Source organism: Hemibagrus wyckioides, linkage group LG16 (genome assembly GCF_019097595.1).
Source record: "Hemibagrus wyckioides isolate EC202008001 linkage group LG16, SWU_Hwy_1.0, whole genome shotgun sequence".
Taxonomy (NCBI): domain Eukaryota; kingdom Metazoa; phylum Chordata; class Actinopteri; order Siluriformes; family Bagridae; genus Hemibagrus; species Hemibagrus wyckioides.
In genome coordinates this window covers 4072897-4100094 of record NC_080725.1, presented here as the reverse complement: position 1 = coordinate 4100094, position 27198 = coordinate 4072897, and the positions used below count along the sequence as shown (strand labels likewise).

At 37.3% G+C, this 27198-nt stretch overlaps 1 protein-coding gene across 1 annotated transcript in view; it reads left to right on the top strand.

Moving 5' to 3' along the window:
* opcml (opioid binding protein/cell adhesion molecule-like) overlaps window positions 1-27198 on the top strand; it is a 136116-nt gene that overhangs the window by 97849 nt on the left and 11069 nt on the right. The window contains exons 4-5 of the mRNA XM_058412715.1: window positions 23456-23590; window positions 23697-23817. Coding sequence (XP_058268698.1) covers window positions 23456-23590; window positions 23697-23817 — 256 coding nt within the window. The remainder of the gene's footprint in view (window positions 1-23455; window positions 23591-23696; window positions 23818-27198) is intronic.

Genomic DNA, 27198 nt, shown 5'->3' with positions numbered 1-27198 from the left:
GATGTAGGCCATTTGATTGTGCTTTTCACTTTAAAGTTTAAAATATAAACTTACCAAGCATTCATCTGCTATAATTACTGCTCACTTTACTTCTAGTTCATAATTTTATACATAAGCAATTAGATTCTTTAGCTAAGCTCTGATTCTTTAGCTAAGCTCTGATTAATATGCTCTCCTTTTTTGTGGATTTTAAAGGGATAATTATATTTACGATAAATATACACTTCTATTAATTAATGTGGCATATTTATGTATTTAATGAATATTATCCTCAAATAATATTCCATAGTTTTTGGGTTTATTTTCAGCTCAGAATATACATTTTAGTCTGATTTTATGTTTATATCAAACAGCAGACTGCTCTTTGCTCAAGCCAATATCATGCAAGGAAAATGGGCTTAAAACGACGCTCAGTATTACACATAACTTAGACATGTCTCGCATTTAGGCAAACCCTTACATCCACCCTCACATCTCGTACAACTCTATGCATAGCACTTAATTCCGTAGGTCTGAATACTGATGTGTGTAATTTCAGTACGGGTTCGTGCGTAACTCAACTCTGCGGTGATGTATGCAGTCTTTTTTTTTTCGTCGTGCGTATGATTTGAAGGAAATGACATGCGTGACTTGCTTTTGTAGCACATTTCTTGGAAGGCAATGACATAAAATCCGTACTACATCTATAAACATCAGCTTATCCACTGAGTTACTGCATAAAGTCCAGTGCAGTTTGCCTGAAGCTGCTGTGAGCAATATAGTGGGTCCTGTGCATCACTGCTGCCCTTTGAGTCACACGCCGCTTGTTTTAATTAGACACAGAAGCAGTAAAGCTGATTATTGATTGCGTTTTTTTCCCCTCCAAAAGGTCATAGATCTAAGCATGAAAGTGTGAGGAACAGGTTGGCGGGATCGCAGATTAAATGATGACGTTAAATGGAGTGTGTGTGTGTGTGTGCGGGCGAGGGTTGGGTTCTGCCTGATCAATGTGCTGCTACTGGACCCTTCATTAAAGGGCCAAGGAGCTGGAAATAAATTACTGAGCAGCGTAAAGCAGCAGCGACACAAGACACTGAAAGGATGCAGTCAGTTTGGCCTCAGACACCATTTATCACTTGGGGACTCATGGACACAAGCACACACATACACACACACACCCAACCCCCCAAACCCACCCACACACACAGACACACACACAACCAGTGTTTGCTCCAGAGTCTGCTTTTCTACCTGTATATCTCTCACCTTTTCCCCCTCTCCAGTTTCCACCCTCATTTGTTTGGGTGTCTGCAAAATGTCCGTTCAGACACATGGCTCTAAATGGGATGAGGAACTTGAATATGAGCCTGGATTCCTCTCGTCTCGTAGGTTACCTATTCCGCCGTACTCTGTGACCTTTGCTGAACACCTCGAGGATAATTGCGTGGATTTTCTTTTATTTTTGTTACATCTTATGGGATAATTAGGGCATTGTATAAGAAAGCATTTTCAATTTTTTTCCTCTAACTTTTTTTTTTTCCACTGCTGAGGATGCAGGTTTTTATCACCATACATCAAATTAAAGTGTCCCCATTCTGTCAGCAGCTCAGCCAGGAGAGAGAAAAGGAGTTTCTTGGCTGCAAATGTGTATTTCTCTCTCTCTCTCTCTCTCTCTTTCTACAAATGGAATGCAGGTCAAATACAAGTGTGAAACCAAGCAGATGCACTCTTTAAAGTAAAGGGATGTGAAGAACGTGTTTAGTTTTGTTTTTTGGTCTTGTATGTGCATGTTTGCACGTGTGTGTGTGTGTGTCATGCTCTACCTGTGTTAGTCTGAGATAATGTTAAAGACCTGATTTTTCATATACTCTCTCTCTCTCTCTCTCTCATTTCTTATCCTCTTTAAGGGTAATTAGCTCTTCTACACCCTATGGCTCAGAATGCTCTTAGTTTCCTTTAAGCACTTTAGCCCCACATTTCTACTCACCAGGTAAAACTAGTGTGGCAAATTGGCTTAAAGAGAAATCATTCCGATTGCTTTCCTCCCTGCAGAAAGCCTCTACTGTTTTTTTGAGCCTTTTGTTCTCACCCAGAAGATAATGCAGTGTCGTTTTACGCACCGCAGTGCTCAATTGAGAAGCGTCTCTGAAAAAGGCAAACAATGTTCCTCTAAGAAAATAAGATTTAAGCATTAGCGACCGCTTAGTTTTCTGTAACTCAATAAAGGTCTTTTTTCCCTTTCATTACCAACACATTTTGGTGATAATGTAGCGCAGGCTTGGCAGTTTCAGTTAGAGATGAAACAGCTTTATTTTTCCCCCTCTCACTCTGTTCATCTGAAAGCGGAATCGTGAGTCGTGTTTGTTTTTTTGTACTGGCAGGGCATGATGTTGGAGAGTTGTCAGGTTCTAATCTTTTATGAGGGCCTCCAGTGACCCCATCAATGTAGCGCAGTGACCCGTGTTGGGCCAGAGAGACGCTTCTTGCTGATCTGTCACACTAACATGGGGGATCAATGGTGCACTGTCAGGACAGAGTAGCTAATCCTCAACAGTTTTACTCACAGTGGTTCAAGTGCATGTCTCTGCATCGCCGCTTACAATGGCATATAGTTTGTAGATCGATTTCTTTTACCTTTTTGTTTTGACAAATTAGCACTTGCTAGAAGAAAGATTCCTTGTGATTATGTGAGATTTTTCAAATTTTCCCTATCTAACATATAAATTCTTTTTTACTCCTTAACCCTAATCACTGCCCCCTCTCCTCAACCCTAAGCTACGAAAATACAGCTCTACAAGGAAGTTCCCAACAAAATGTAAATAATTATTTCTAAAATGAATGCACACATGGATTCCGTATTTTTCAATGTTAAACAGAACTGTTTACGTTTCAAGTTTCAGGAATTAAAAGGGCAAAAAAAATGTAAAAGTGAGTAAGTATTTAAAATTTTTGTTCTGGGTACAGCTAAGAAATGGAGGTGTTAGAAAAATTTCAGTGACTTGGTAAGCCTTGACAAGGATCCGCTATTTTTAGAAGTTGGTTAAAACCCTAATTTTCAGCTGTTGTAATGGGTATAATAGACTTGACCAGGGAAAATGTCATAGCATCAGTGTGGGCTTTTCCACTTGTTTTCCAATGACGAATATTTCTTTCTTTCTTTCTTTCTTTTTCTTTTTACTTCAGCACTCTTTCTGGATGTCGTCAGGATTTCAGCACACTCTCAAATTCATCATATTTTCTCGATGTGCCAATTTCACAAGCAACTGTTTGCAAATCCAGCAGTACCTTTATCATAAGGCTTGACAAGCTTTTGCTTATTATCATAGCTTTCTAATCAACAGACCAATCAGCTGCCTGAAAGCCAAGTCATAACACAATAAACACAAAGAGCAAAAAAAAAAAAATTAGCTATTTAATTCATAGCTGCACTTTGTGTTTAGTCATGTGTCACCAGAATAGCACTGGACACTAATAATGTACTTATGAACAAGTGTAAGCAGAGGCAGTGAATATAAGAGAATAAAAAGCATTGGTATTAGAACAGAGCCTTGTGGAACACCAAACAATACACAGAGAAGCTTACAAATGAATCATGGTCTACTGATTCAAATTAAATTCATACTCTAATATTTTCACATTTATGGTCATGGTTAATGACCATAGGTTAGGTTCCAGTCCAGGCACAACCTAATTCATTCCATTTCCATTCCAATCCCTTTCATATAGAAATATTCCATCATGGAAATTTTCTGCCAGTGTTTGTTGTGTTGTTATTGTGTTTTCTCGTCATTAAGATTTTTTCTTTAAAATCACAACATTTTTTTACTCACAAGAGAATTATGTGGCTGTGCTGTGTGCTTGCTGATTTCAGCCATATTTTTTTTCTCTCTGAAAAGATTGAGATGGAGTGAAGGAGAGCTGAGAAATATCTATGATATGACTGACAGGGAGGCATGAGTTTTCCATACAAGCCTTTTCAGCCAGTGAGGGTATTGAGGATATAGTTTCAATTTGAATGAAACTAAAACTATTATTTATCATTTTCTGTATATTTTTCAAGCTATTTGTACAAATAATACATTTTTAAAAATGGACTATTTAACAGTTAAACAGGACCATTAAAACAATTAAACAGGACTGTTAAACAGGATATTACATACCATACCATACCATACCATACCATCAAACCTGGAACAGCATACTCTTTTGAGCCAGAAAGAAATCAGGTAACCTGCAGGTAACCCATGTGGACACAGAGAGAACCTGTAAGTCTCCAGACAGACAGTAACCTGAGCTCAAGATCAAACCAGGGACCTTGTAGCTGTGCTGCAACAACACTACCCAATGCACCACCGTGACGCCTCGCATTTAGAATATTGATATTAATAATGAGATGTGGTTATGCTGATGATCTCATATCATTATGGATATCAATGTAAGGATCCCTCTAACATGGGCTATGCATTACAATGATTGGCTGAATTAATTTTGGAGAACCCAGGGTCAACGATGATGAATAGGCTTGTAGGCTGTGCATAATGATCCAAAGCTCACCTTTCTTATGGCATGGCTCGCCTATTCATCTCTGAAAATTGGACCCGATCCTTCTCTCTCTCTACGGACACAGCTTGGTTATTTGTTTTCATATTCTTAGACTCTTTTCAAATGATAAATCATTACATACTCATTTTCACTCATGTGCTCTTCTAGGTCCCTTCTGAATCCGAGTAGCTGGTGTTGAATGGGGTTCAGTTCTTGAAACCCAGAGGTTCAAACACATCACTAGTGTTTACTCCATTATATCGTCTTGACCGGTGCCACAGAAGGACCAGGATTCAAGCTTTAGGTCTATGTGTTTGATTTCCTAAGGGTTTTGATGCTGTTTATGATTTTATTATGAAGTGGGATCAGAGTGTGATGTCAGGGAGAAAAAAAAAGAGACGATGGCAGCGTAATTTAAAGTCTTGGCTTTGTGAAGCCTTTCTTTATCGCAGCCACTGTGACAGATGATAGGTCTTCCTGTCTTTTTCTGATGCTCCCTGTGTCAGTTTATTTTTTTCCCTCTATATCCCTGTATCTGTCTTTAAGGGTTTTTCCCCTCTCTCTCTCTCTCTCTCTCTCTCTCTCTCTCTTCTACTCCTTCTCTTTCTTCCTCTCTCTGGCTTTCATGGCAAACTAAAGACCTACAGATTGAAAAGAATCTCTTTCACTGAATGACTTTTTAAATATCCCATCAGTCTGCCAGCATGTCTGTCTTAGAAATTGATGGTGTATACTTGAACTTGCTCTTCATTTCTGCCAATAACCTCTAATTATTTCTCCATTAGCTCTTTCATGCAAGTTTCACTAAATATTACCTCACATGTCAGGTGGAAACTGAAAACATTTGAAAGCATTAATTTGCTCTTTAATTTCCTGTTGTCCACCAGCCAGGTTATATTCTCAGTATAATTTAAACTGTTCCCAAGAGCTTCACTCAGACTTTACTCTTCTTTTCATACAATGTAGAAGAGAAAAAAACTAAACAGCTTGTCATTCTACACCATTGTCTTCTTAAGTGGAGACCATGGAGATAATGACACCCCTCCACAGTTCAGCCTTACAGAGACAGGCAAAGAGTGAGTGTAAAGGTGAGAAAGGTTTTTTTATGTCCATATTTGATTGTTATATATTTCAAAGCTTGGCTTATTTGAAAGTCCGTTAAGAATGAGAGCGGCTTTGTTGGATTTCTTACAAAGGAAACGAGTACAATAAATAGCACTGGCCATTCTTAAACTTTTACTAAGATTTATGTGAAATCATGATTTAACTGTCTGTCTTACTGTTATCAGTAGAGGGCTCTTGAGAACGAATTTACTGTAACTCTGGTAGGAAGTGGAACAGGAGATGAAAGTCAGTGTTTGTTAAAGACTTAGCAAACTGGAAGACAGAGTATTTGTGTTGTTGCTTTTCTTTTTAATGACTTGTGGGAAAACTGTTGTTGTATTGGCTAAAAAAATAGTACCCTGTGCTATATTTCAACTTGGACCAGGACCGTTAGAAGGGACACACCAAAGAGATATTGCACACAAGTGGGATTATTTTAGATATCATCAAACAATGCCAGTGACAGCCTAAACTACCAGGGCTTTTAAATACTTCTTACAAGTGATAGCTAATTATTATAAAGTCTTAAGGTAATTGACTGATTCGATCAATTTATTTCTATATTGCTTGAACAATTGATGTCTTAAAACAGCTTTACAGAAATCCAGATGTAGATTTAGATCTTTATTGTGCTAACCAGAGGAGACAATAGCAAGGAAATACTCCCTGAGGTGAGACAAAGAAGAAAAAAAAAATATAAAAAGGGAGTCTTCTACAATTATATATATATATAAAAGAAAAACAAGGTAAGTAGCACTAAATGTGTTAAAATGGTGAGCTTAATGAGGCTACATGATCCTTAAAAGTGCAAGTCAACAGGAAAATGCCTTAGACTTAGACGTATATAGACTAACCATGTTTTTTGGGCCGTAAGACATGAGTCACAAATGCAGAAAGGTGCCAGACCCTGACACACTTCTCCTGCTGTGGCTTACCTCAGCCACCAAAACCTGTCTCTTCTTCCTGCTTCCTGCTTCTTCGTCTGAAGAAGAGGCAGATTTTGGTGGGTGAGGTAAGCCACAGCAGGCGAAGTGTATCAGGATCTGGCATCAGCATCACATTCGGCAGCGTGAGTGCATGTTCATGTCGACAGAGACATGGAACAGATTATTAGGCATGCACATGCACTGGCTTAAAAGGGTGTATGTTGTGGTTCAAGGGTAAGTGTGGATTCCAACAGGTCTTGATATTGTCGCATAATCAACCAGTTCATATATTCAGTATATATATTCAGTTTATATATCATTAGCGTTCATATCGCTTTATAGGTCATCAGCGTTTTATAATCAGTGCAAGCTATGATATGGACAGAACAGGGGTATTATTGTCAAACTCTCTGCTACTAGTAAAGACTCTGGATTAAGTGAAGATTTTTATGCACCCTACAGAGAACAAGAGGTTACGATAGTCCAAACAAAAGGTATTATGAGCATGAACTATTTTTAAGGATGCTGTAACAACATTATTCTTAGTTAAGCAGTGTTTTTGGGATAGGGACAATGGCTGTCCTGGTAATGTTATCTACAAAACCTTCAAATGAAAGATTAACATCAAAGGAAAGTCACCCCAGAGATACTACGATAGGAAAACTTTCTCTTAGCTGCATGTGGCCTTAGCTGCATGTGGTACTTCTGTAAGAAATGAGTAGAAGAAAGTGACTCAGAACCCAGTGTCTAATGTCATTTACACGATCCTCAGCTTTATTAAGCCAGTGTCTGTCATCTGGTTTGGCTGGAACATGCAGTCATGTGTCACCAGAATAGCACTGGACACTAATAATGTGCTTATGAACAAGTGTAAGCAGAGGCAGTGAATATAAGAGAATAAAAAGCATTGGTATTAGAACAGAGCCTTGTGGAACACCAAACAATACTTCCGTATACACAGAGAAGCTTACAAATGAATCATGGTCTACTGATTCAAATTAAATTCATACTCTAATATTTTCACATTTATAGTCATGGTTAATATGTATCAGTACTGCATACATGTTCACCTTTATGACCTATTATTAACACCTGAACAGAAGTTCATATACAGATACAGACATGTTTGTTGATGCCAGATGGACTGGTTTGAGTATTTCACAAACTATGAGTATTTATCTGCCATTTAGGCTTTTCATGCACAACATTTACTAAACTTAATAAACTAAAGATTGATGTGAAACAAAAAAGTGTGAGGTGACATTCATCATTTGGAAACATCTGAGAGGGGTCAGAGGAGAATGACCGGGTTAGCTCCAGCTAAGGGGATCTGGTGATTCAAAAAAACACTCTTTACAATCATCTCAGAATACACAGCATGGCAAAACTAGAGGCAGAAGACCATATTGGTTCCACTCATGTCAACCCAAGAAGCTGAGCCTGCAGTGTGAAAAGGCTCACTACTGATACTGGGCAGTAGAAGCATAGGCATCATTTCTTCCAATCTTCTACAGTCCAGTTTGTGAGGTTGTCGGAAAACATTCTGGCCTCTGATTCCTGTTCTTGGGTTGATGATTAGAAACAAATATGGTCTTCTCCGGTTGTAGCCAACCTGGCTTTAGCTTCACCATGGTGTCTATAGTGAGACGCTTTTCTGCTCACCATGATTGTTAAGAGTGGTTATTTGACTCTCCATGTCATTCCAGTCAGCATGAGCCAAACCAACCCATCTTCTCTGGCCTCTCTTATCAACAAAACATTTCCAAATGCTGACCAGCACCTCATTCTATGTTTTTTTTTACACAAAATTCAGATAATGCTATGCATAAAAAGCCAAGGAGATTTTTACCCAGAATAAATACTCAGAATCGTAAGAGTAATTATTTGATTTAACATTCTCTTATCAACAAGGCATATGTACCTACAGGACTGTCCCTCACTCACTGTTTTCTTTTTTTTTTTTTTTGCAGCATTCTGTGTAAAGACTGTTGTGTGTGAAAATTCCAGGAGATCAGCAGTTTATGAATTACTCAAACCAGTCCATCTGGCACCAAAAAGATTTGCAAAGTGCTAAAGCCTAGGAGACTTTCACACAGATAAATACGCAGAGTTTCTGAAATAGGTTGATTCTGTGGCTACTTTACTAAATAAGCATCTTAGACTGTTTTAACTGTCATCTAGTAGGGTGCAGAGATAAACTGATCTTGTGGCAATAGAAGACTTCCTATAGTTGCTCTCCTTCCATTCATTTTGGAAGATTACCAGTTCCGCTTGACACCATTTGGTCTGCAGGTGCCAGCTTTTAATCCCTTATTAGCAGACAATATTGTGTAGTGTGGTGACAAACCATTGACTGTGAGGACACATTCATTTGTTCAGAAAAGCTGGAATCTAGAACCTTTTCAATAAAGCCGGGTACAGAAGCTGACTTGAGTGCACATATTATGGCTAAGAAGTATTTTAAATGAAATATTTTCGGCCTGGGGGACTTCTCTATTTTATAGTGTCTGTATTTTATTAAAGCGTGTGTTTATTTAAGTGAGTGGCTCTTGTTATGCTCTGAGTGATGTCCACTGAGCCTAATATAGAAACAAACACTGCTTTGGGAGGATCATGTGGATTTCAACTGATGGTTTGCACATTTTGTTCAGAAATTCAAAATAGGGCCTTAAGGGCCTATATAAACTAATTAGAGAGACTCGAGAGACTTTTTTATGGCTAAATTAGTTATGCAAATAAAAAGAGTATTTTATATGTCAAGCTAAAAATCTATTCAGATTTCAGTAGAATGCCTACTAGGATTATTTGTTATAAATGTAAGTTAAGTTAATTTCTCCTCTTTACCTAATTAGACATAGGTGTACATGTGTGTGTCTAGTTTAAGGTCATGTACAAGGTATTCTTGTGGTCAGTGAAACAGATTAACTGATTTTTTGCGTGTGCAGCCCATTTGAGTACTTGAAGTGTGAAGTGTTTACTTCAGTGTTTTTCTACTGCTGAGAAATGTTCATGTTATACAGTTTCATTTGGCATTTTTAGTTACATGCTTAGATGTCTAGTTTAAAAGAAATGAAGAGTAACTAACCTTGCCTGTTCAATTCTATTCAGTACCATTAAAATTTCTTCTCTGTCTGTTGCTTTCTTTCTTTCTCTCTTCCTCTATTGTAAACCTCCATTCAATAGTGCTGTAACATCCATTCCATCTCAACACCCAGCAGAAAAGCAATCAGCTAATCAGCACTTCCTCCCCCTGCCTGAGGCATTGCTGGGTCCTAATTGAAAGACAGTTAAAAATGAAAACTCTGTTTTAATTAGAATGTGTATCGACTATGTCTCAGCTAATGAAGAGGTTCACAGACACTGTGTGACGTTATTTATTTAAGTGTCATTGTGTGACTTCATATGATAAAGTAATGAGTCTCAGAAGGAGAAAAAGACAGCAAGAGACAGTGAGAAAGAAGCACAGTTTTAACAATCCTTTACAGTACATTGTAGCATGACTTTATCATTATTGAGTGCTCCCTTGTAGTGCTCCATCTTCTCAAACCCACAGAATCCCCAATAGAACTATAACATTTGCATTCCAGCAATTTTTGTATCCTCAGCAATACTTTACAATGCATCTGAGCTCTGAGCTGCTTCCCTCATCTGCTTCCTGCTATAATAAACTGGCATCTTGAAAAGACCTATAATTATTAAAATGAATGATGATGATTGTTATTATTATTATTATTATTATTATTATTATTATTATTATTATTACCTGCACGTTCAAGCATTTATCTAATCAGCCCATCATGTGGCAGCAGATCATGTGGAAAACCTTGCAGATACAGGACAAGAGCATAAGTTGACATTCATGTCAGATGTGAAAAAATGTGATCTCTGTTACTTGGTTGTTGAAGCCAGACAGACTGGTTTGAGTATTTCAGAAACTGCTGATCTCCTGGGATTTTCAGACCCAACATTCTCTAGAGTTTACAGAGAATGGTGTGAAAAACAAAAAAAAAAAAACATCCTGTGAGCAGAGGGTCTACGGATGATAGTCTCAGATTCCTGCTGTTGACAGGAGTGTAATCCGATGTGGTCTACTGTTGTTGTAACTCATCGTCCTCCAGGTTTGTGCATGCTGAGATGCTTTAATGCTCACTGGTTGTAAAGAATAATTCTGTCATCAACAAGGCGTATCCACGCACAGAACTGTCCCTCACTTACTGTTTTTTGTTGTTGTTGTTGTTGTTGTTTTTTGCACCATTCTGTGTAAACTCTACAGACTGTTATGTATGAAAGTTCCAGGAGATCAGCAGTTTATGAATTACTCAAACCAGTCCATCTGTCACCAAAATCTATGCCACAGTTATGCCACAAGTCTCAGAGATTGCAAACATAACATGAAATGAAGCTTTGAGACTAATTTTACACTCTCAGAATATTTTCTAAGAGGGCCATTCAAACTATATGTCTCCAACTATAAGGACTATAAAAAAAGTTTGGTGAGAAACATAATGAAACATATCATTTATTAACTGGTTTAAAAGCAGAAACACTGATGCTCTGAGTCGGGCGATGGGCAGCTCTGTGTGTATTGAAAGATACACTATGTTACCAAACGTTTTGGGACACGTCCACAAATCATTGAATTCAGGTGTTGTGTTTCAGTTCCAGGCAAAGGAACTCCTAATGCTTCAGCTTCATACCAAGACATTTTGGACAATTTCATGCTCCAGACTTTGTGGGAACAGTTTGGGGATGACCCCTTCCTGTTCCAACATGACTGCACACCAGTGCACAAAGCAAGGTCCATAAAGACATGGATGAGTGAGTTTGGTGTGGAGGAACTTGACTGGCCTGCACAGAGTCCTGACCTCAACCCCACAGAACACCTTTGGGATGAATTAGAGTGGAGACTGAGAGCCAGACCTTCTCGTCCATTATCAGTGTCTGACCTCACAAATGCGCTTCTAGAGGAATGGTCAAAAATTCCTAAATATAAACTCACTCCTAAACCTTGTGGAAAGCATTCACAGAAGAGTTGAAGCTTTCATAGCTGCAAAGGACAAGCCAACTTCATGTTACATTCATGTGCAAAGGCAGATGTCCCAAAATTTTTGTCAATATAGTGTACATACTGTAATAATCACCTCAGGCTTCAAGATTTAGTTTTTTTAGCATATAAAAATGCCGGTGTTGTTTCATTTGTGATAGCAAAGGAAAATACAGTTTATCACCAAAGTGTTTTTTCATGTGAAGAAATCGTAACTAGCTAGGGCCTCCTGGTGGTCCAGCGACAGGATCCCATGCTCTCATTGCCGCGGCCCAGGTTTGATTCCCGGGCAGGGTGCCACCCCAGCCACTGAAGAGTTAACTCTCAGTCCCGGTCCCAAGCCCAGATTAAGATGGGAGGGTTGTGACAGGAAGGGCATCTGGCGTAAACCTGTGCCAAAAAATCATGCGGATTGAATGATCCGCCACAAACAGTGGACACTGCCATTGTGTGGGACTAAAGCTAGGTTAAAAAAAAAGTAACTAGCTAGATAAACTAGCTGCTCTGTATACTAGCTTTGTAGTCAAATTCGCTAAAGATTTCAAGTCAGTCTTGAATATACTTTTAATGTGAGAGGGTTCTTTAACATAAATTGTAGAGTTTTTTTCTTTTCTTGTGTGTATGTGTGTGTGTGTGTGTGTATGAGAGAGAGAGAGAGTGTGTAGACATATTTTTTATGTTGATATGTTAGCTATTCCGCTATCCTCAGAAGTCCATAGAACTGCACTCTTGGACATTGCTTGCTATGGATACACATTGTGAATATTCTACTCCTTTTAAAACATACTTCAATTCCTTAGATCTGTTTTTTTTAAGTGAAAATTCCACTTTAAAGTGCTCAAAGTGCTCATTCCATTCAATCCTGTGCGAGATAAATATGGTTTCTCAGCTAATTAAGAGTTCCTATTAAGAGTTCTTAAGAAAACCTTATGGATTTTGATTCTGCAAATGATAAAGCCATTTTTCCTGTAAGAGTCAGTCAACTGAGCTATAAGAATTCTGCATAAAACTGTAATAATAATAATAATACATTTAAGCAATTGAACAGTTGTTAAAAAAAATTTGAGGTAAATATCTAACCAGACGATTCACTCATATTTCAACAGCTGAGTGACAGCTAAGAAAAGAGAAAAGCATGTGAAAAGGAGAATGAGAGAGAGAGAGAGAGAGATAGAGAGAGATTCTCTTGATCATTCCCCATGATCTGGGTAACCATGGTGACCCGTTGCTTAGTGAAGTATGGTTGGGTGATTCAGGCTCACAGCTTGAGAGATGACTGCAAGACACAAACCATAATTCTCCCCAAACAAGGTCCAATAATTCCCTCTTAGAGTGGACTTGATGGAGAAAATGAAGGATCACTTGTTTGATTTCAGTCTTGTGTTCATTCATTATTCATTCACATAATTTATTCATACATTAATCCACATCCACATGAGGCTCATGTTCAGTATTTGACCCAGAGCACTAGAATCACTAGCCCTAAGTGTGCTATGAAGAAGCCCTTTCCAACCTCCAGCAAAGCTGTGGGTCATCCTCACTTTCTTCTGCTTGTGTTAAAATGTCAGCCTTTCTAACCTCTGTGTAGTGCCGTTCAGATTGGTACCCAAGGCCACATAAAATACCTAGTGACTTTTCAACACTGGCTCAGAACAAAACATTTCTGAAAGGAAGGAAATGTCAGTCTCATGGGTTTTGGTCTTCATATAGCTTTATTTTATCTCTGGGTTGAAAGAATTGCGGTGTGGTGGTCATGAACTTTAATAACATGCTTCAATTATTAAAGAATCGCGTTTTTTTCCAGGAAGAGGGGATGCAAGATACACTCTTGTCAAGATTTGATTTGCCGGCATTACAAGTTCGATTTAAAGAATTATAACCTAACCTTTTTAATTTTTTTATTTTGGAATCATAAACAACACAAAGCATTGTCTACATAAAACTAAATAAATGCTATGATATTAAATATTATACATAAAATGTAAAGTAAAAAATATTCATTTATAAACTATCCCAAAAAATGACGACTGAATAAAGTCTAACCTGAACACTTAAACAGCAAGAGCAGAGCTCCAAGGAACTGCCTCATTTTAGCAGCCACTAGTTTTTGGAATTCTTTTCATTTGTTCTAATGTGATCCTGCAACCATATCACGCTATCAGACTTCACAAGTGCTGTATCTTTCACTTGCTATCTCCCAAGTATAAGCCAAACACTCTTCTGGTGTACCAATGACAAATCATTTATTCAAAAACTGGCATGTTTTTAAATATATTTGCAAACCTGATTTTTTTTCCCCAAGTCATGGTATGTAGCTGATGTTTCCTCAACCATTATTAGAAAACATCATTTGTGCCTTGTAATTGTTTCAGTCAATAGTTTACTATATGAGGCTATCACCATTTGAGTGCTTATTATGAGGGTAGCCCATGCAAAGATGATTACACATTGCAATTAGATGTGTTCACAAACATTAATAATGGTCAGTGCCTGATTATCAACTCATTAGCACAGCTCAATCTCATTATACATGTAATATCATCGCTTGGTGTGTTTATTGGTTTACTAGGGAGCACCGAAACCCACTGGGGAGGCATAAAGGCCTAAATGAAGGCTGCTGTTTATGAATTTATTAGGGTGGGAAAAATCCAGAGCATTGCTCCCTGCCTCTCTGTGCCTGGCCTAGCTTTCCTTCAAAAGTGAACGACCCATTTCAATGCTTAGAATCATTGACCCACTTTAACATATTTTCTGGGCATGTTCAAAGGAAAATGATTTGAACCCATTTTCTTTTGCTCATAACTCTCCGTTTCAGTGGACTCTTTTAGTGAAGAGCCCCTATACTCGTTTTGATTTTTAAAAAAAAAAATCTCTTGAGGGTTTCTTTGAGATGGCCATGCATTTATTTTCTGTCATTGTCGTAAGAGAGGAAATGCATCCAGCTGCATGAGGTCCAAAGCACCGGCTAGTCTCGAATACTTATATAATAAATAATCAGGAGAAAGAGAATGCAATTAATGATATACTTTTCCGGTAGAGTTCTAAATCATGATGGAATACAGCTTAGTGACAATGTCACACATTCATATTATTTGTGTAAATTTTAAAACAGCAATTTCGGTCAGAGAAGCTGAATGTACTGGTGCAAAGGATGAAGGATATTTTCTGCTGTGTATGTGTGGCAGAGACAACAGGAATCCTCTGTGCTTAATTGACTTACATTACTCTTCTGTAACTACACGCATTTCCTGTTAGCTTCACTGTAGCTACATAATAAATCATATTACTCTACAGCACACTTGAATTGTTCTTGAGTTCTGTACCTTTATATTAATACACTTGTTCTAATATGTTATTGTTTCTATAGTAACAGGACTGTCTCAGGGACTTGTCTGGCAGTCCAAACAATCTAAGCCTAATAATAAATGGAAAAAAAATGTTTCGTTGTTTATGATGAAACCTTCTGATAGTGGAAGGATTTTTTATTTTTTTTATTTTTTTTGGCTTATTTATTTCAAGAGAGGAGAAAAAGGCATGCTGGTGAGGGAGCAAGTGCAGTAACAGAAACAATAACAGGAACTACCTTTTCTAAAAAGCACTAAAAAGCATAGTGTTCCTCATTAATACATTTGTTAATTACTGTAGTATAAACAGAATTACAAACCTTAAACAGGAAAAACATTACTATCATGTTAGGCCATATCACACAACCTCAGCGTGGATTATTTTTGTATAACCAAGTGGTGTGTCATCTTTTATTCCTTATGTAGTTCCTGAATAACATGCTTTAATATAACATCAACAACAGAGAAAGGGGTGTACAAATCCACAGCCTGTGCACCCAAAACAAGCAGATTTCTTATCCGGGTTATTTATTTATTTATTTATTTATTTATTTATTTATGTGTTGTTTGTTTGTTTGTTTTATTTCAATTATTTATGTTTTTATTTATTTGTCTGATGAACAAGTAGGGGTAACAACCAAAGAAATTCATTTTTTAATTTATTTATTTAATTTATTTATTTTTTAAACTGAGATTTAGCTTAGTGGTAGCTTAGTGGTTAAGGTGTTGGACGGCTGATTTGAAGGTTGAGAGTTTGAATTCCAGGTCCACTGCTGGGCCCCTGAGTAAGGCCCTTAACCCTCAATTGCTCAGTTGTATACTTGAGATAAATTGTAAGTCGCTCTGGATAAGAGCGTCTGCCAAATGCTAGAAATGTACACATGATCACGAATTACTGCTCAGTGTGTGTAAACTTTTTTGTCTTGATTTTCTACCTGTTCTTGCTTGTTTGATTGATTGGTTGATTTGGTTCACATTTGGAACTGTGTCTTTAATAAAACACTAAACTGCATTTGCATCTGCCACTGACTTTGCCGCATGGCAGTCAGGCATGGATGCTGAAACTGTAATGCAAACTACTCCTATTCCTGATCCCACTGCCTGCTGCACTACACACTTTAGCCAAAGTGCGAGCTGGTTCACAGTTTTTACTATGTGTGTCGGGAATGGTGACCCAAATGCAGATATGGATGATGAGTGCATGCCAAACCAGTCAGTGAAGGCAAACAGACAGTGAGCTGGAGCACAGGAACAGAAACAGACACAGTTCCAAAAATACGGAACAGAAACCAATAAGTTCATAAACACAGTTTAAACCCCAAAAATATCTCTCAACAAGAAAGTCCCACAAAAGGAGTATCAAAAAGGGCAACAAATAACAGGTCAAAGATAGTTCTTAATCCAGAAACTGGCAAACAGAGCAATGAAGGCAAAGAGGAAGTCCAGGTCAGAGAACAGTCCAATAATCCAGTAACACGAGTAACAGAGATGAGGAGAACAGGTAAAAATCCAAGCGGAAAAACAGGCTAGGGTAACAACAGGTGAGACAAACACAGACAAAGGCGGGATAGCTCTTAGGCACACATAGTAAACTAAAGAGACTATCTGGCAAAGACACAGAGCTTGTGGCGTGCTTATATAGTGCCACACGGTACAAAATGGCAGCTGACCCGGAAGTGCTTCACAAAACCTGAAGTCCACGTAGTGCGAGCTGACAATATAGATCAATTTCCTTGACTAAGAGTAATTAGGAACACTCACAAACGAATAAAGGTTGATACGAAGCTGACATATAAGTCTCAGTTAAACATGTCGAGAGAAAATAAAGATGCTAGCTGGATTTGAATAATATCTTTACATCTAATATGAGGACAGGACACCACACCTCATAGCAGAAACCTCAGCCAGTAACTTTTCCTTGTGTGCATAAACACAATGTGCTCCATTAAAGGCTTTGGAAGAAGATGATAATAATCATAGATTCATTCATTTCCACTAGTCTGTATTAACTGCCCAGCATACATTCTTATATTATATTATAGTAACCACGTTTAGCCTAGTCAGTTCATGGGATTTGGCAGTAGATTATTTGCTTATACTTGCCCAGTGGGTTAGCCAATCAATTTATGATGTGTCCACTCCTGAGTTAAGAGTTGAAGGGCTTATATTGTAACTATTTATCACCCACAGTGTTTCGCTATTTTCAATTTTCATAATTCAATTACATTAAATTGCAAACTGCAGCCTTTTAACCAAATGACATGCTGCACCACATGCTCAGGAACCGCTAGCAGCCTTCTTCAGTCACCTCAATTTACTTTAAAAGTATGTGTAAAGATGGGGGCGAGTTTTATCTCGTTCTATAACATAGTTGTCTAATTTTCATTTGGTGAGGAAAATGTCATTACATTTCATTGTGGGTTTTTAGTGCAAGGGTAAATGTGTGGTTGTTTTGTGTCATGTGCTTCTTTTCATTTTTCTCTTTTACTTTTATCAGCAAAACAAATACTGACACAAAACTATACTAAAGTAATTTAAGCACTAAAGGAGATGAGCCAGTGAACAAAAGGAGGCTTTTTTAGAACAGTTTGAATGCAAGAATCATAAATGTCCATTACTCAGTAGTAGTCTTTCATCCAGTTGAAAATTCTCATAAGACCTTTATAAAATTATGGCGTAGATGCATATGCTTATATAATAATTATGACTGTTATAATCAGGAGCTCTAAAATGATGGGACTAAGAAACTAAACACATTTACATTTGACTGTTTTTTATTAGAAAGCCCATAAAGTTTTGATGCATGCCTCCATCTACTAAAGTGGTTAAATGGAAGTGCATTCTATTTTTATAGTGGACTGTCATCTGTCTCTCTGTTCATCAGTAAGCTTTCTTTTCTCCATTTAAGCCAGCTATTTATTTATGCTGTGGTCCCTAAGTATACTTATGTTCTCATAATCCACCCCTCTGTTACCGCCTCGTAATGTTTGCGGAATTATTAACTGCCGCAGGCCATAATTGCCATGAGCATTATGCTGTCTTTCAGTTTCCCCATAATAAAAATTCTAACACAAGCCTATGAGATCATGCTGGCTAACATGACCATTGGTGTTGCGATTGAGATGATTGAAATGATGCTACCGTCGATATAAAAAGCCGAGTTAACGTGCAAGTGAATTGTAGCAAACGGCTGAGCAACTCATCATAACGACCTTTTTCGAATTACAAATGGTGCTCATTGTCCAGGACGGTTTATAAAACTCGCCTATTCTTATTCCTTTTCTGAGTGATAAACAGCCAAAGCAAGTCTATCACACAATTCTTATGCCAGTTGTTGGAGTGATTTGAAGGTTGTTCTGGCGGCCAAGTCTTTCACTTTCAGCCATGGTCACAAAGCACAATAGTGCTTGTCAAAGCATCAAACAGAAATCTTCACTTAAATGTTTACTCTCATGATATCAAAGCACTGTGTGAGACGTGATTTAACAAAGGACTTGTCACTGAGCAGGTCTGAGTGAAAGGGTACTTTACATCTGCTTCTCTACTTCCTGAAAATAAAAGTCAGAAATGACAGTGTATTGTGGACACAACTACAAAAAGTTAAACGTTTTTTGCCTGGTGTGAAGACACATTTTATTTAGTGAATGCAAGATTAAAGACAAAACTCTTCCAGAAAGTGGAAAATGCTTCATTAAAGTCCTGGCTGAACATCACCAAGGAAGACACCCAGCATGTGGTGATGTTTTTAGGTCACAGTCTTCAGGCAAAGGATTTGCAATCCAGTACACTTACGTATGATGCATTTAAATGATCCCCGGATGGTTCGCTTAATATAGATGTAAACACTTTGGAATGTAAGCTGACATTCTGCACTTTAATCCCAAAGCCATTGTCTTATTTCAAGTCCACAGTGTTAGGGTACAGAGCCACAAGAACAAATATTGGCACTGTTTAGTTACTTAAGGTCTGCACTGTATAGGAGTGTAAACAGTTCTGTGGTCCCTGTGTAGTCCTTTTAGCAAGCAGACATTTTTCACACGAAATTCAGCAAGTTTTTTAGCCGTTCCTCTTACTGCATTTCATTTGGACAAAGAAGACCAATTTTTTTTGCTTGTTTTGTTTTGAAGGGGACACTTTGCAGCTTGGTGTTAGCAATTTCCCCAGCATTTTGTAGTCAAAATCTAACAGCTGTGATGGTATGATTTATTCTGGTGATTTATTCAAGTTATAAGCACAAGATGTGAAGAAACAAGAAAAATATAATGATCAGGAAAAAAAAAAACTGGCAGGTTTCTGTTCAAACTGGCAGGGAAGGAAATGTATGAGAAAGTGAGTAAAACAAATTAAAATTAATGTGCACACTTTAACAGACAGAAGCAGCAGCAGCTTAAGAATGTGGATATTAATAGCCACGATACCTCGAACAGAAAATCAAGAGGCTATCACACGTGACTGATGCTACAGGCTACTATCTACTCTTTTTTTTTTTTAAGTTGACAAAATACAGTCATCCAGCATCCATTCTAGCAGAATGCTTTAAGTGAATTTAGACATACCTATGTTCAATTCAGCATGTGTGAGCAGTGTGTGAACTGCTAACAAAAGAGCTAATGCCATTAACCAAGGTTGCCAGGTTTCAGCAAAAGTCCCAGCCCAACTATATCTCATAATCCAAACAAAGGAATCTGAAACTATCCCAACAAAGTTTGGCCAATGGTTAAGTCAAACACATTTTTCTTTTTGCCCAGGAAACAAGGAGACTGTGCTGCACACACATTTCTCCTCCCCAATCTTGGCAGTATATCTTACATTAGAAAAGGTTCTGTAAATCATACACATACTTTCTGCACTTTATTTGTGATTATTCGATTGTTTATTGATTTATTTTATTTTGTTTATAGCATTTATTTGCTATAAAACACTTCTATCATTTATTGTCCTGTTTGCTTTTCGGTTCTCCTCCATTTAAAATGTTCATAGGGAGTGATTCCTGCCCCTGTGGACCTGTATTAGAGCAGTTCCTGTTAGGTGCAATCATAACTGTAGGGTGCTAAATGGGGAAATTCCCACTGATTACATAAAATCAAGAAATTAAATGGAATACCAATTAAGTAGCGACATTGTTACAAAACCTAAATAATAATACTTAACTAATATTTAAAGTAATGATGAGTTAAGGCATGTACTAATCATGAAGTAATGATGAGTTAACTTTAACCACCTTAAATAAATGTACTTAACTAACTAAATCAATCATGCTCTGTGAGAAAGAATTGATTTATTATATCATAATTATTATCATAATTGATGAGAATTATGAATTAAACACACATTTGAAGTTATATAATTTGGCATATGCAGCTGCATACACAAGCTGCACTGGAATGCGCTGGATTATTTTTTTTTATCTTTTTCACTGATCTTCTTTAGCAAGTGTCAAAAGATTGACCAAAAATAAACACCACTAATTTCATCTCAACCTGTTTTGTGTCATTATCCAGCTATTTCTCTTCAAATCCTACTGTAGTACTCGTAATCCGGCAACATCCAATGATGTTTTTGTACAAAATGTTCTCGTGTTCATGTTCTGTTACTGTTAAGTCACTCAAAGGAGGTAATTATTAAGTCAGTTGAATTTAAAGCACATGAAGTCGTTAGCTCTGACCCGGCTGCCCATGTAGACAAGTCATTTAACAAAATGGTTGAAGACTACACAATATGTAAACCTAAAAAAAGTTTTATTTTTTTCCTTAAAAGTACTGTGTTGACCCATACAGCTGAACTGTCCCCTTTCAAAAAAGCTTTAAAGTAGAAAAACCTTGCACTGTTAGCCATCTACAGCATCCTTGATGAACCTTTTTTCTCAGAGTGAGTGTCTATGGAAATTAATGAGTGTGTTTGTTTAAATAATGTTAGTCCAGCCCGTTTACTAGCCATAAAGGTAAATGTCCGAGGATAATATCCCACACGCTGCATAAAACTGTGCCTCGTGAAATCTCCAGTTAATCACACAGACATATTCCTCTCCCCTCTATTTCACATCAGCCCAAAATTACAGAAATGAGTAATTTGGTTAGATAAGCATAATTACCCTGCTATATCACACCATCCCCAAGGCCATGGTATTATGAGAGTAGAAATAACAACTTACATCCACTGTTCAACCTTTAAATTGAAAGGGAGAGAGAGAGAGAGAGAGAGAGAGAGAGAGAGAGAGAGAGAATTTATTGGTGATTTAATGAGAGATTTCTTGTGTAAAAATGTTGCTGGGTGTTGACATTTGGTCTGCCTGGGGATAGGTTATGTGTTATTGAAGGTGAAATGGTCTCAAAAGGAGTTGAAAGATATGTAAAATTCAGTACCTTCTCAGTCTTAGAATGTATTAAACCATTTTTTATGTAACATTTTATACTTTTGATGCCGTGTTTAAGCTGACCATCATTCTGCCTATAGGTGAATGAAATATCGCGTGCTAATTGGATTCAGATGAGCCAGTCAGGCAGCAAGTGAACAAATAAATAAATTAATAAAGCAAGTTTCACACACTCGACATGTGGGAAAGACGAGCTCTGAGACTGACATTCGGTCATGTTTGTGATCAATTTTTATTCATTTGTATCTTGTTATATAAAAATCGCAGGGAATGTCAGAAGATAAACACAGATTAGACAGAAAGACAGCATACCAAATGGAAAAAAATAAAACACAGCATACAGAGCGGGTTATAAAGGGCCTTCAGTCATCATTGGTTAGCTCCTTTAGAATCAATAGTCTTTGACCATGTCCTTACTGTAGCAGGCTTGGCTATATTAATCGCATCAGTGGTTCATTGCCTAGCTATATTTATACCTGAGCTATACCATTTGTGTAAAATAGTCTTTTATGAAGACACTATTCCAGTGAAATCTACCACCATCTGGTTCTGTGTAAAGCGTGTTCTTAACATCTGACAACACCAACAATACACATTCCCAACACTGCTACTTTCCCGAAACATATGCAATAAGTAAATTACATGCATGAGTGGGAACCCATTTTATGTCATAAGTATGGTGTTGAATATTCCCTGTGCATGTGTTTAAATTGAATTAGTTGCTGAGCTAGATCTTTTAAGATACCCAAAAATTAGAACTAGAATTAAAACAAAGCAATTTTTATTAGCCAGTTTAATGAGTCTCTGCATATAAGATACTGCTTATGTGATTTTCCAGCATTCAGAGGAATGAGGCATAAACTGTTTAGTCACTGGATGAGAACAAATTGGGTTATCCCAGAGGACCCCATAGGTTTTATAGTTGATCTCAGTCAGATATAAAAAAAAGAATAGCATAGAGTGAATAAGCCTTTTAACTCTAAGAAATTACAGTAAACCCAATCATTAAATGTAAACATGCTTTCATCTGTCCAAGGACGGCCAGTAAATGGTTGTCCACAAGACAGGAAATTATGGTTATTCCATAATAGTGTGAATGAATAGTATTTCTAGGAGCCTTCTAATATTTTATCAGCTGCTCACCAAGCCTTCAGAGTGATGTTTGTTACTCCATATTAATTTAGATATAATTAGTTAGCAAAGGCAAAGTGAGAATGGGGGAAAAACTGTATTTATTTTTATGCTAGAGAGTCTTCCTTGAAGGGGAACAGTCAGTGATCTCCACCAGTCCACAGGTCTGTTCTGATGTTCTGATATAACCATCTTTAGTAATTGTTGATAAAGACGTGTTCGTTTTTAAAGCCACTGAGTTGCATATGAGGGTTGAGGAAAGTAGTTGTTCTGATAAGGCACATGGTTTGTTTGATAGTTGATCTCATACACAAAGAGGGACTCATCAAATAGCTGAAGAACATATTCAATAGAGGAGTCAACATGATGTAGGTAGAGGAGCACATCATCTGTATAGGGAGATGCTCCTTGCCCTGAAAAGTTAAAAACTTATGACCCTAAATGAAGTTGACTACAAATAACTCTGTTCAACCCTCTCAAAGGCTTAACGAGCATCTAGTGAAAAAATTGCTGGTGAATAAGGGAAAGAATCGTCTGCTTCTTGAACAAGCAGGGGTCTATGCCTGTTATCAGCTGTGGAATGCCACTTAAACCCAGTTTGGTTGTAATGGATTTGCTTGTTCAATACTAATTCAGTCTGTGTAGATAGAACTTTGACAAAACAGCCAATATGTGCAAAATATTAGCTGATAACCATCACGACCTCTCCATAGATATGACAGATTACATGTTTTCTTCGTTTACTTCACTAAAGTGATTAACTAATTTTCCCGAGTCGCTCATGAAGCCAGTGTCCTGATTTACTGCAGGAGGAAATTGTAATTCAGTGTTCAGTGATTTTGCCCATTTGATTAATTAACATCATTGTTGACTGACATGATATTGATAATGAAGTTAAAATGTTAGTATTACGACAGCCTGATTTAGCTGTGTGGAACAAATGCGGTGAATACTAAAATGTGCCATTCTCAGTTCACTATGCACCTTTTGAATGCTTGGATTTTTGCCGCAGGTGCCAGATTCATCAGTGAGGGCGAGTATGTTGAGATGACTGCGATCACCAAAGAACAGTCCGGATCATATGAGTGCACCTCTTCAAACGACATCTCACCCGCTGATGTGAGGACGGTACAAGTCACAGTAAACTGTAAGTCTACTGTCAGTCCCGCTGATATGAAAGAATCGCCCGTACATTCAATAACACTGACACGGTCATTTATGATCATCATTAGTCTAGTGCATTCACCCCACAGATCCTCCGGTCATTTCGCAAGCTCGCAGCACAGGGACGGCTGTCGGACAGAGAGGAGTGCTGCAGTGTGAAGCATCAGCTGTTCCGCTTGCTGACTTTCAGTGGTACAAGGAAGAGCGCCGGTACGTTTTCTATTTTAAAACAACAGTTTTGCAACACAATGTTCCTAGCAGTCCACAGTTAACAGCTAACAAGGACACACGGAATCATAGATCCAGGCAGCACCTTTGGGGATCTGTTGGTGTTCCAGAATAAGGCCGTAGAGATTTGGGTTTAACCTTTAGGGAATTGAGCTGAATACTTGTTTTACTCTGGATTTAGCAGCAGTGGACTTACATCCAATTGCAAAAGATAAACATGAATGTAGAGAAAAAAGCAGGTAACACTAAGGAGAATTGTTGAGATAATAGATGGTCTGGGTCATAGGAAGCCTGAAAAAGATGGTGAGATGCTGAGAATGTGAAAAACTAGCATTTATTTAAATATCATTGTGAGTCTGAGCATTGGACTGAATTCCTATATTTGGTTGTACACTAAAGCAGATGGCGAAAAATATGGGATTCTGCTTACCTATCATCCTGCCCATTCATGCAATTATCCAATCAGCCAATTATGTGGCAGAGAAATAAGAGGAGAACATGTGTGAAACTGAAAGCCAGACTTATTTAAGATGTCAGGAAGTCTGTGATAACGGAAACAATCACTCTTTACAACCTTTGCAAGCAGAAAAGCATCTCAGAACACAAATATTGAGATGGATGTCCTACAAGAGCAGAAGATGACATGTTGTTGCACATCTGTCAAAAACCAGGAATCTGCAGCTACAGGGCAACTACACAAAACCTGACAGGTGAAGACGGGAAAGAGACCAGGCAATGTTTTTTCAATGTTGATGTGAAGATGAACTGAAGTTCTTGATCTGTATCTGCATGATTTTATGCACTGTACTGCCTCCACATGATTGGCTGATTGGATAATTGTATGAATGAGCAGATGTACTGCTGACCAGCAGGTGTTTATATACCTGTGAGATGTCTGTGTGCACAGCAAATGAGGATAAGTGCTCTTAGGCTGAGTTTCGGGAATAAAATAGCAAGGAATGAGGGTGTAAGTATAGAGCTGTGGGAATGCTCTTCAAGTGGCCTCTAACTGACGTGTCTACCGTACGGTAGACAAGACGATAAATGAGAAAGCAGTCTTCCCACAGGTCTACTTTTTTGGCATGAGTGGTGGTGGTTTTCAGTTTTCAAGGGACAGCAGCAGTTTCCACACTTTAGTCAGTCACAAAAAAGGAAGAAAGTTGCTAGTCAGTCATCAAGTAATACAGTCAAACAAGAAATCAAGTTACTAGGGATCAAAACATGATGTTGCTGTGAACAGAATAGAGGGTAAATAATATAAATATAGCAAAAAATATGAGAAGTACAAAAATAATTTTACAAATTTATGCATGACTATATGGTTGATGTGTTTATATGTGTGTAAAATAGCTAGACGGTAGCACAGGCTAAAGTGTGATGAGAGTGGGATGTGTGATGGGATTACAAGGATGGACATGGGAGTATTTTATTTTTTGCTCAAGTAAACATTATAGTGAAGCAATTAATGGGATTTAAATACAATTCCTTATATATTACCTACACACAAATACATGCAGACATATATTCAAGCCTTATTTGAACTAATTTAGTATTTTATTTTTATTTTTTTTTAAGGAAAGATGGACACTAAACTGTTCTATGGTAAAGAAAAAAAGCAAAGCTGTGATTCGTATTCAGCAAAAGGAATCAGAAGTAGATGACAGTGTAGATGATAATGTAGAGGATCCTGATTATGTTGCAGGGTACACTGATGATGATGATGATGATGATGATGATGATGATGAACCACATGATATACAGATGCTAGAGCTTTGTGACACAGACATTGCTTGTAGCTACAGGAGGCAAAACACAGCTCACGTATATCCCAGATCAAAATCTAGATACTCTGAGTAAACATAATTTATGGACAAAGGTGGATATTAGACTATTCACCTCCCTGCCATTGTTCTCCCAAAAATCAGTGAGCTTGGTTCTTCTTTCATTTAATTTAGCAAGCTTTTCTCTGGTTAAATGGTAAATTACATAATTGAGCAAACCAATATTTACAATCCAGACAAGAGTTTCTTGCCATACTGTTCTATATGGGGTATATACATGAGGTTTCCCATCACTGCCTGATTATTGGGATTCCTTCTCCTCCCAGCCATATGATATTGCTGAAAATGCCATAAATAATCTCATTCAACCCCTGAAGTGAACTGAAGTAAAATAGCTAAAAAAAATTGTAATTCATGGGACAAAGTTTACTTAGAAAAGTTTCAAAGCTTGTTGTGAGCTTGTTAGATGCCTATTAACAAGAATTTTAAGTAAAATAGTTTTTCATTGGCTCATTTTAATGGTGAAAGTTTAAAGGCTAAAGAATTCAGCTTTTTATCTAACACAATTAAACGCATAAAGGATGATGTTTCTCCACCACAATGAACGACAGAGGCAGTTACAATGTGTTATCTGATACCCTAGACAAGCCATTGCTTTTAAAATAAAATAAATCTAAATTTAATCTTCCTTTAACTGTTGTTTCCCATTTTATATGTAAGTTTTGAGATGTGTGGGTTCAAGCGAGTCTAATTCACAATGAACTAATTTCAAGACATGTATCTGTAATAGGATGACAGTGGTATATAAATGAAAGCAATGAACAAGCAAAGGAAAAGGAAATACAAAGAAGATGGACACAATAACACAAGCACATTTTAATATTTTCGCTGGACAAATAGCAGTGCATTTTTACTTTTGGTTAAACTTCTAAATGTGTTCAGGTTAAATATTTTATTTGTTTTTTTTTTGTTTTTTTTTAGCAAATTAGAATATCTTGAATATAATGATATTTCCTATTAAAAGATAACAAGAAGCCAAACAAGATTATTAACCAATTGCTAGACATATTTTACTATTTTAAATATTTTTTGTTCTATTGCCAGATTACAATTTTTTTTTTCTAGAAGGAAACAAAATTACTTGTCAATAGAATTAAAATGCAAAACGTATAGAGTATATAATCTTGTAGTTGTTTTTATAGCCTAATAATTAAAAAGAATAGCAGATCCATTTGATCAGTTTCAAGGACAAATGGTTCTTGATTCACGTGCTAAGATGTCATTTTTTTGCGATGCTGGAATATATAAATAATTTATATAAGTGTACTTGAACTGGGAAAATGTCCATGGCTTCTGTATTTTATACGGAGAAACAAATTCTTGCTCTAATTGGGAAAAGCAGCTCTGGATATATATTTGCCTTACAGATTATACTTAGCATCCAAAAATTGTATACAAAAACATTGAGGTTTTAGTGAGAGCATTTGACTGGCATGGTGCTTTTGTTCGGCTCAGCCTACTAGGTTGCAAGACAATGAGTGCATTTATTCAATGCATTCGTTTTACACAATCTCCCCATATT